We start from the raw sequence: 11,020 nt of genomic DNA, 5'->3' as shown, positions 1-11,020 counted from the left end.
TCCAAAGGTCCATCTTAGCAAATGCTAATTATGTTATCCAGATGTATATTGCTTACTTGTTGTTCACATATACTATGTATTGTTAGATGAATGTATGCCGTTTGCTTGTTTGTTATGTATGTTATACAGTATAGGCTGCTTGTACAACCTTGCACTACCAAACTGTCAATGTAAAAGCACTCTTAAGGCTAAGTAAACCATATGCCATGCCGTGTAACGAATTTCACAAGTTGTGGATTTGTTTCCATTATGCTACGGCTGGGTTTCAGATAAAGTTGTCAGACCCCAATTTGGGCCCTGCTCAGGAAGTAGTAATAATGCTGAATTCTGGGAACACATGGGAACAACATCTCTGCAGGTAAATCTGCAAATTTTTTTAACTTTCAGGAGTGGTACTGGTTATAATGGAAAAGTTAAAAAAAAAGAGTTTATGGCAGGTTCTGGGTTAGTAAAACAGAGGCTGTTAGACAACATGTCGTTTAGACAGATGCTAGATTGGACGTTTACTTGGTATCCTAGTTACCTTTGTGTCACCCATTGTTTTTCTTTGCACTTTATTTACTTGACCACCTACCCTGTCGTGTTTTGTGTTGTTGCACCTTGTAAGTCACTCTGTGTAAGAATGTCTTAGTCTTAATGCCTAAATTGTTCAAATAGTAAATTGTCAGCTGCTATATACAGTAGTGTACGATTTTGAGGCACAAACTATACTATACCGTATGACGTACGGCATACTATAGCGCGCCGTTTTTCATCATTTTTGAGGATTTGAAAAAAATGACGAAATGACAAAAACGATGGGTTATAGCCCATGTTTTTTGAAATTTTGAAAAAAAAGGTTATCCTCGTTTCTCATCATTTTGGACCATGGGCTATAGCCCATATCGTACGGGGTTATAGCCCATCGTATAGCCCATCGTTTTTTGAATTTTTAGAGAAAAAAAATCCAGGCCCATGAATTAGAGGATAAAGCTCACATGTTACCCAAATAGTTGAATACACAAAAGCTAAGGCAATTTCCGCAATTTCGAATTTCCGCAATTTCCAATTTCAGCAATTTTCAATTTCCTAGAATACAGCAATTTCCGCAATTTTGAATTTCCGCAATTTGCCCCTGCCGTATGTGTATGTCGTACAGTAGTAGTAGTAGTATCTCCAAGAAAATTGTCTTGCTCATATAAAATATCTGCAAGGAACTGGACCCCTTTCATTTTCTAAAGGCTTACCTGCCTGGGACTCTACTATACAGTAGGTTGAAGACTTCATATAACTAGAACTAAGCTAACAGTTGTTGAGTTGATGAACTGAATTGCACCTAGTGTTGAAGTTTGAGCCGAAGGGGTTTCTGTGTACATCTCCTGCCCTCTTCAGTTGTGTTGTATGTATTTCATCTCAGTTCCAACATAACAATCTCACCCGTGTGAAGTGAGGGGCGCTCTTATCATTACACATCATCATACATCACCTCATGAGCAACTGAATGTGATTGGTTAGCAGATTTGCTCATCTACATATGACGTCAATTTTCCCTTCATTGTCAATGGCATTTAATGTTTGTGTTGCCACAAATTTACGTCATTTGGCGGACATTTGACCTAATTTCTCCTGTCATTGTCAATGGCAAATATTGAGACGTGTGTGGACAAAAGCTGTATATAGGAGGGGCTAGCGCCCCTCAACAAAAGAAAGAAGCAAATGCGCAAGATCCGTAAAAGATTGATACTGTAAATAGGTTCATTTTTATTTACAAACTAATATACAGAACAGAATACAGAGACTTTGAGCAAAACATGGAGGAGGATGCAGAAAGAACAATTATAAAGCTGAGAGTTGGGAAATCCAAGAGGAGAGGAGCAGAGAGCAGGAACTTCTCAGTCGTGGTACATTTTCAAGACACAACTTTTGACAACACCCATGTATCTGTCCCATATAATCTGATGTCTGAGAGAGAGAGAGAGAGAGAGATGGATGGATGGAGAGAGAAAAGTGGAGAAAGGGATGGAGGGAGGTTGGCCAAAGAGAGGGAAAGGGGGACAGATTTAAGAGCAGCAGAGAGGGGGAAAATAGAGTGAGGGGGAGAGAGAGAGAGAGAGAGAGAGAGAGATGTTAATAAATGCATCAAAACAACTGACGAAATCAGGAGATGAACATTTCTTATGATGAAGGCGTGGCGACGGTCATAAAAATGAAGCAATCTGCTCATTGGTCATAATGGGGGGGGGGGGTGTTTGTGTGATGAATATGTCTTTGTTGAGCGTGTAGTGGTGCAGGGTTGTGTAAACCGTTAAGTACATTCCAGAGTGGCCCAGTGAGAAACAAGGTAACTTCAGTTTAGCAAATCAAACGGGAGATAGGGTGACACCCACTGGCCAAAAGAGGCACATTATTGTCAGCTGGTATTTCCAAGACTGTATCTCTGCAGCGTGCAGACAGACCTCTCGAGGAGGTCGGTGGGCGTACCTCTCAACCGGACCAGTTCCCCCAAGCCTCGAAATTTCACAATAAAAGCTCTCTGAAAATCTTGCCCGTGGGAGGTTAGGGTTAGGGTGAGGGTTTGAGATAGCTTGTATAGTTGACAACTATACAAGCTATCTCAAACCCTCACCCTAACCCTAACCTCCCACGGGCAGCACACCTAAACCTAACCTTAACGCAGTTAGACCAGTCATTAGTCCTACTTGTAGGACTAATGACGCAGTCTAACGCAGTTAGACCAGTCATTAGTCCTACTTGTAGGACTAATGACTGGTCTAACTGCGTTAAGGTTAGGTTTAGGTGTGCTGCCCGTGGGAGGTTAGGGTTAGGGTGAGGGTTTGAGATAGCTTGTATAGTTGAGCTTTTTGTCCCTGTAGAGTTGCCGTTGAACACGCCCACCTCCACTGTAACGGAGTGGAGGTCATGAGAAGAGGAGGTCCCACCCGCTCCACTATGAAGCTGCAGGCTGCAGCTACTGTATACCCGACTCGGTATTTAGGGAAAACCTGTCCTTATTATGGAGGTTCTGGAGTCGGCAATTGGATATAACCTATTGTGTGCATTTCATTGTTATAGGTGAAGATCTACACATTTTCAAAAGTTAAAAAAACCCCAAAAAACAGCAGATCTAAAAGCTTGCACCGTGTTATCACCATGTGCTACATTGTGAGGCTTGTAGATCGGTTGTGTCAGCAATATTTCGAAATAAGGCTTAAGTGGGTAAGAGTTATGGATCAAATGCTGACATTCTAGTGTATACATCAGGATATTTCCTCTGTACAAATGCGCTGAATGGAAAGGGCCGGGGCAAGTATATATACATACCGATATATATATATATATATATATATATATACACACACATATATACATACATGATCATCTTTGAGAACTTACTTGAACGTGTCGAGTATGTGTGCAGAGTTGGTGTAGTGAGTGAGGTACAGTTTCATGTCTGCGCCTGTCCATTTGTCCGAACGGCAAGGCTCAATAAACTGAGAGAGAGAGAGAGAGAGAGAGAGACATTACATCACACTGTCTCATGGGTGGCATTAAAGTCAGCAGACCTTGCAGCCATGTGGGGTGCAGGTCGGCTGGGCAGCTGAATGGTTGCTCTTGTTTGGGGGGACCAGGGTTTTAAAAACAGAGAAATGTACCTTTTCCACCAGGTCAATGAAGAAATCTCGCACATCCTTTGTGTTTGTTAGCTTGGCAGCAATGTTGACGAGACCTCTGGAAAGATTCTGAGAGGACAATACAGCATTTGTAGCAACGCATTAGAATGACGCTAGAGAAAAGAATAAATCTGTATTCAGTACCATAATATTTACTACTAGTGAATGACAATAATTGTCAATTTAATTTAGTCTACTGGATTATTTATCTAAGACAGGCAAATTCAAATTGTTTCTCAAATCTTTAGTACTGACTTTTACTATGTGGTTTGCAAGTTGAAGTGATCAGAATCGGATTGCTATCGGATTTGTGAGGTTGTTGATCAGCTATTTTTCAGTGAGCATTGTCAGACGACAAACCATAAATCAGTGTCTAGGCGGAGACATCTTTAGAAATCTGATTTGAAAGTGAGTTATTTTGATAAAACCATCCGATTCCTATTTGGATAGGTAAAACGAACATCTGATTTGGACTGCTGGTTTGAACATAGGCTAAAATGTTTCTCACCTTAAAGTTTGCCTCCATCTCTGTAAAAGCTTTAGTCTTTCCTCTAAGGGCTGTACAAACAAGACTGAACAGACAGGAAATAATTTATTAGACTTCATAATCCAAAGCAACAATTGTGATATGAATGTTCAACTTCCATTACAAAAGAGAAAACTGATTTACAGCACCTTGCATGCTCAATAATAACATGACAATTTACATTTTCAGCATTAGTTTTAGCATCAAAATGCATGAGCTTATGTCACCTTTTGTGCTGATCTAGTAGGTCCTTGTCTGTTATTAAGATTTTCAGCTCTTTCAGGTCATGTAAGAACTCCTTGTCCAGATCTACGTCCATGTCTTCTACCATGTTATCTGTCAAGAAAAACTCCAGTCAAACACTTAATGAGTTCAAATTCTTTGCAATATTATCTAAATGCACTACCATCAGTGCAACATTGTAGATACATTCTGTAGATGCATCCAGTCATCCAATCTTAGACCTGTATATTACAGTTGTTATATACAGTATTTGCATTTGTTCTGGTTTACTGTGTGAAGAACCAAGACAGCAGCCAACGAAGCCAATATCTTTGTATTTTCAACCTACGGTAATTGTCATACTGAAAAAGGACTTAACCAACTTGACAAGTTTAACTAATTCTACTTTACAGCACTGGTCTGGGGGATTGAGCTTCAGTTTACGATGCTTTTAAAACATGGGTGCCCTCCAAGCCATGCAAATCCTCATTAGAGACCCATTTGTTCAGGGACTGACAAAACAACCATTTATTGTTTTAACAGAGCAGAATGTTATATTGCTGTCTGGAGGTGAGCTGGTGAAATGGAGAACATGTGTTGTTCAGAAATAGACTCGTACTCAATAAAAATTGTGACCTTGTATAAGTGTATTATTATTAAATGAAGGCCAAAAGTTCTGCTTTTAACTACAGTAGTATACATACTGGGTAGCACAGAAATAATTGGTTTAATTTGCCTTCGGTGGACTTTGATATCCCTTAATACTTATTACTCATACTTATCAATGGCAATCTGAAATGAACTTGCCTCACCTACAATAGGCCAAAAATAGACTTTACTGGAGACCAACACAAAGCTTTGCAGGAGCTGCCCTTAAAGCCACTTACCGATACAGTACACCGTTCTAAAAAGGAGCTTCGTAACAGTTTACAGCAACCAATCATCATTGATTTGGGAAATTCTATCCTCTTTCTCTGTGTTCTTAAGGAGCCGCAGATGGCCACAGTGTAGCAGAGAGGTCTCACCAACAGCTCCCACTGTCCAGTTGTTGATTAGCTGTCCAGCGCAGAAGGCAAAGTCCTGAAACGTGAGGTACTGGAGCTTCCGTTTCCCCGTCTCAAAGCGATTGTTGGCAAAGAACACAATGGCCGCATAATCCCTGAAATAACGATAATGGTCTTAAATATCACATTTTAAAACTATTGATACAAAGTCTGTTATGACATTTTTGCTTATTCAAGAAATATATAGAATCAGCGAGCAAAAGAAACCCAAAAGAAAACATGCATCAACAAAATATTTCAAACCAGGGGAATTTGATTAAATACATTTGAGCAAAGAGGCTTCGTAGTTCTCAACTCTTGTTCCTGATGTAAAACTAGACCAGTCTCCTTCCCCAGGACAAGAGCAGATAACCAGTGTGTAAGTCCTACTACAGTGGGGAGTGGGGCATTATAATACCTGGCCAGTTTGTCAGAAAGCAGAAAGTGATGACGGATGTTCTCCACCAGGGGTCCCTTCAGTTCCTCCACAACTTTAAACACTCGCTTGAAGTTGTCAAACTGAAATTCAAGAGATAGAGAGAGAAATATAGTACAATCATGACTAGAGTTTAATATTGGATCTCAAAACTAAAACAAGGCCCTCCTGTATATAAAAAAGACTGTAAACTTCTAAATTGATAAGACCAGTCAACATGTAGCTTTATTGCTCAGCTTTGTTGACTACACAGATTGGTCAATCATGGCATTCATTCTGTTATTTCCGGTGTGCCATCTTCTTCCAATAATTGTATTGACATCGTCAACCAATGCACTCTTCTACGGTCCTACCCGACACCTCGGTCGAAATGTCTCAATGAAAGAGTAGGGACTGGGAGCCCACCTCCATGTCCTACTCTACCATACAGATTGGTTAAAATAATGTCTTATTCATTTAACAGTAAATAATGATGTAGTCCCCTTAAGCTGTTGTAATCAGTATCACATCATTTGCAAATACATTAAATATGTCTTCTGTGGGGAAGTGCCATATGGCCCCTGGGGAGCAGTTCAAAGTCTTGCTCGGGGACACTTCGACACAGTCTGTACTAGCTTGAAATTAATGGTTGGTGTCAAATTATATATATTTTTGCTTCTATCTAGCCGTGTAACATGCAGGATGATGTATAGAGAAAAGAAATACCCCATCTTTTGGGGCGAAGCTGTCGTGGTTTATTTCAGAATAATGGTCGCCTCGTAGTGCATTACCGGTAACACAATGACTGCCTCACTGTGCATGACCTCTTACACAATTACAGCCTCATTGTTTCCAGGTGTTACCTGCCGCCTGCAACTTTTCAGCGTTATGCTCGTTTTCGCGCTGACATCATCCAAGTCTTTCTTTGTTCCTTTGGAGAGTTTTTTCCCCAGAACCTCACGGACAAATACATCATCAAATGCATAGTACCTATATTTAAAATAAAAAAAGTATAATAATTACAGCAGGGACAATTTAGGGTGGGTATATGACTGTACAAATGACTGTATGAAGAAGCAAGCCCAAAGCGAATAGGAGAAAATAATACAAATCACACATTACATTACTTGTAATGTTGTCTTGTGTAGTGTTTTGTAATAATACTGTATGTTTAGTGCATTGACCGTCATCACCATCAAATGCCAACAAATATAACATAACATGGGGAACAAAGTAAGTTTAACACACACCTCTCTATGAGCATGGCCTGTCGATGAGGCGGAATCTGGAACAGCAGTTGGTTGGCCAGTTTGGTGGGGCTGTACAGGAGACGCTCACACATCTGGAAGGTTCTGTACTGGTCCATGGTGTCACTCAGCAGAACATCTGCACTCGCCTCCCAGTCCTCCAACACCCCACCCTCCATACGCACCTTCACTGCATCGTTCACTGAGACGAAACACACACTTGTTTACACATAGTAACTGACAGAGTCTGACCACTCATTACTGTAGATCCCATAATCAAATTGGACATGCATGTCTCTGGTGCTTTTCCACTGCATGGGGATACAGGAAAAGTGGGCACCAAGGAAGAGTGGACACCTCAATGTTAAATTAGCTATTTCTTTTTCCAAAACATAAAATAATTCAGAATTTTGATAACAGTCTTTTAAGTAATCAGACATGACTTGAACATGCACGGTACATTATCATAAGACCTAAATTCACTCTTACTGTTACTGCATGGTACCGGCTCTCTCGACTTAACTACTAGCTGTTGCTACCATGTACATTGTTTTCTACTCCAGATAGCCTGAAATGTAACTGATCTTCACAGCGACAACTTCAACTCCACCACTTTGCATAGGAGAGCACTAAAAAAGATAATGGTAACTTGTCTGGAGCACCACCGTTTCCCATGCAGAACCATTGCGGCTAGGGATGCTCCGATCAGGGGTTTTTTTTGGGACCGATACCGATCACTGATTGTTTTTTTCATGATCGGCTGATAGGTCCGAAACCGATACGGATCTTGTGAAATGTTTCAAATTTTAATATTTCCTCAAAACCTACGTCAAAACGGTTCCTGTGTGTGTAGGCATGTCACAAAAATTCAAAATGATATTATATCATTATATCTGATTGACATTTATACCACTTAAATGGTGTAAAAGATCACTTTCTCCAGATAGGGTAAATTGCCGATCACAGATAGGGTAAATGCTGATTACCGATCAGAGTGAATATCGGTCGATATGGCCGATCGCTGGCCAATTATCGGAGCATCTTTAATTGCGGCTCAAGAATGCACCACTCCTGAATGAAGTGTCAGGAGTGGACCTGGTGAGACGTAGGAGGGGCCGGACAGGACTCAACACACAGGGCTTAGTCCTTCCACGCACCAGATTGATCTACCTCCCAGTCCCGGCCTAGGCTCCTGCGGGAGGTTTGCACATGTGCAGTGTAAACAGGAACTGCGATGATGGAGTGTTCCAGCAGAGGTGCTAGATAGAAAGCTCATAACTTGTGATGTAAATAATGAGATCCAGAACAGTTGAGAATTAAACAGCAGTCACCCTTCCCCTTTCAAATGTTTTATATCATCCACAGCACTTGAATGAACAGTATCCATGTTCCTTTTCCACAGTTGAAATTGATCAAAATCAACTTTGTACTATTCTTTTTGTGATATCCTTTTTATTATTTCAGTTCAGGGTCAGCAACTCTCATGCCCCTCTAGCACCTCTGCTGGAACACTCCATCATCGCAGTTCCTGTTTACACTGCACATGTGCAAACCTCCCGCAGGAGCCTAGGCCGCACCTCCGTGCTCTATCCTCTTTATTTGTCCTAGGTCCCGGCAGAGTATACTTCCAGAGCAACGGATTGTGTGGCCCTGGTCTTTCCCTAATGGGGCTGATCAAGGGTAGCTACTGGGACGTAAGTCGAGACTTGATCACCCCGGCTGGGTCACCTGAGTGAGGGGTATGATTTTGCGAGACCCGAAACCCTGGTGACCTTGGGATACATCACTGAGGATATGTCCCAGGTGCATCCATGCAATGTTTTTTCATTCTGGAATTTCACCTGTACAGTCCGTTAGTGGTAACCTATTAGGTGAGGAATGCCATGGCGGTTGCAGTCAAAACACCATATCAATGAAGCATATGGTCCAATTGGAGGAGCTGTAATGTTATGAACCTGATAGTTATGAAGTCGTTTAACCTTGTAAAGTGGATGTTTTATTTTATTTTACCCTATAGCCTACTTCATGATGTGATGAATAGCAAAGATTGTTTAACTTTTTTCCTTACTTTATGGCCAAATTGTGTAGTGTTTAATTGGTATACATACAGCACACAAGAGTTTACTAAATATGGGGGTGTCTTTTTGGGACAAGAGGACGAAATCCTACTGAGAAAGTATGCTGTGATCAGAAATCATTATACTCCATGTTCAGTTCATATACCTGTGTAGCCCCGCAAGCAGAACCCAAATGTAGTAAAGTTTCTGACACTTTGATTAAAAGCGACAATCAAATTTCATAAAAGCTTTATGTAGGGTTCCGAGAGGGGCTAATACCTGTGTAACCATCCAACCACAGCCGATACACTTCTTCATCCATGATGGTGGTATTACCCACAAATACATCAAGCTCCACCGCCATCTATGGAGTTAGAAGGTAAATCATATTCATACTAGTGCAACAAACATCAGTGATATAATAAATAATAATAACACTATTGGTAGTACTGCACTAGCCCTGGCCCCTTGTCCAGAACGTTAACGAGTTCTCGTACAGAAACCACGGGCACGGCTAACGTGACTTGTTATTCGTCAGTGCTGTTCCAGATACAAAACAGGTAGGCTATAATACAAAACCGAATGGCTAAAACGTTCACTTTATATTTCAGCTGAGTTCACTACATTATTCCCATGGCCACTTAATTAGCTGTTAGCTTACCTTCGTTAGCCTCTAAATAGCCAATGTCAACTGTAAAGAAATTAAAAGACAACCAAATAAAGCGTTAACTAAGAGAAACCTAGTGCGATAAATCGACTATAGAATTGTTACCTTTTAAGAAACGTATAACCAACACACCACTACTGTGTAATGACTGTCTTGAATGAAATCACTCTAATGTAAACAACAGCAGCAGCCATGCACTTCCGGGTGTTACACCGACATTGGTGTCCTCCGGCCAATCGAGGTTACTTTTACCAAAAAAGGCTGTATATATTTTTTGTAACTGGAAATAGAACATAATATTCTTCGGTATTCATGTTGTGCAATGACAATAAAATAACAATTTTACCAGTTTGTCGGACAAAAAAAAATCCAAATTGGCAGGATAATGTGTGTAAAAGTATAAATGTAAAAGACCCAATTCTATTTTGCATGCTTTCTCTGATGACTTTCATTCTTGAATACACTAGCACACTAGACTTAGATCAAGACTATCGTAGATCTTATTTTATCGTTTATTGATCGAGATAAACATTTAAAAGTTGATCAAATCCACGATAGGCTTGAAGGCTACTTGCACACCATGTTTTTTAATAAAAATGTGCCCTTTTCTGGGCACATTTTTGAGGTGTGACAAATCCTCTCTGTCTGTCTGTCTGTCTGTGTCTATTATGCATTATGTAGGCTATTCTTGCCACAGCATCTTGTGTTGTAGAAGCCATTATGGATAGCAAAATGGCTGTAGGCTTAAATGTACATTGTTGTACACTGAATGTTAACAAGGCACCTGCACCTCATTGTTTAGTATGACAGTATGAATAATGAATGACTCTTTCCCAGACCCTGACAATATTGAAAAGTCTAGTTTAATTAGTGAAACTATACTTATATAGTATACTTCCTCACTAGTCTAGCCATTGGGGAATTTTAAGGGCATCACTAATTCAGGGGAGACGCATTGTGATAACGCCTCTGGCCCCTCCACTCCACTAAGGCATCCCTGCTTGTTTGTGCTTGTTTGTTGGTTCTGCTTTGTGGTGGTGCAGGATCCAGGTCAAGGTGGAGGGTGGTCATTAGCCTCATGAGCCACATATGGGCCAGGTGTGGTAAATGATAAAAGCTCATCTCCTTTTCTCGTGGAGGCTCTCTCTCTTCCCATGGCCCTTTTGAAAAACTTTTTGAAACATTCTTTTTAT

At 40.6% G+C, this 11,020-nt stretch overlaps 1 protein-coding gene across 1 annotated transcript; it reads right to left on the bottom strand.

Moving 5' to 3' along the window:
* Positions 1-1,726: 1,726 nt before the first annotated feature.
* On the bottom strand, positions 1,727-10,032 carry fibpa (fibroblast growth factor (acidic) intracellular binding protein a). Its single transcript, XM_080773704.1, has 11 exons — positions 9,933-10,032; positions 9,440-9,524; positions 7,107-7,305; positions 6,720-6,846; positions 5,860-5,960; positions 5,424-5,557; positions 4,404-4,512; positions 4,159-4,222; positions 3,633-3,719; positions 3,373-3,470; positions 1,727-1,941 (listed from the first exon to the last, which is right to left on the bottom strand). Exons 2-11 carry the CDS (start codon positions 9,522-9,524, stop codon positions 1,872-1,874), a joined length of 1,074 nt encoding a protein of 357 aa, XP_080629830.1. The 5' UTR covers positions 9,933-10,032; the 3' UTR covers positions 1,727-1,871.
* Positions 10,033-11,020: the final 988 nt, after the last annotated feature.

This window comes from Protomyctophum bolini, assembly GCF_963924005.1.
Source record: "Protomyctophum bolini genome assembly, chromosome: 10".
Classification (NCBI taxonomy): domain Eukaryota; kingdom Metazoa; phylum Chordata; class Actinopteri; order Myctophiformes; family Myctophidae; genus Protomyctophum; species Protomyctophum bolini.
This window is presented reverse-complemented; position numbering and strand designations above follow the sequence as displayed.

What these genes read in the sequence shown, in the direction of transcription:
- fibpa (XM_080773704.1), bottom strand. Translation starts at nt 9,524, where the DNA reads ATGGCGGTGGAGCTTGATGTATTTGTGGGTAATACCACCATCATGGAT. An exon ending in CTGGACAGTGGGAGCTGTTG is followed by an intron (nt 4,513 to 5,423) that starts GTGAGACCTCTC and finishes TTTTCTTGACAG; the next exon opens with ATAACATGGTAGAAGACATG. An exon ending in CTACTAGATCAGCACAAAAG is followed by an intron (nt 4,223 to 4,403) that starts GTGACATAAGCT and finishes CTGTCTGTTCAG; the next exon opens with TCTTGTTTGTACAGCCCTTA.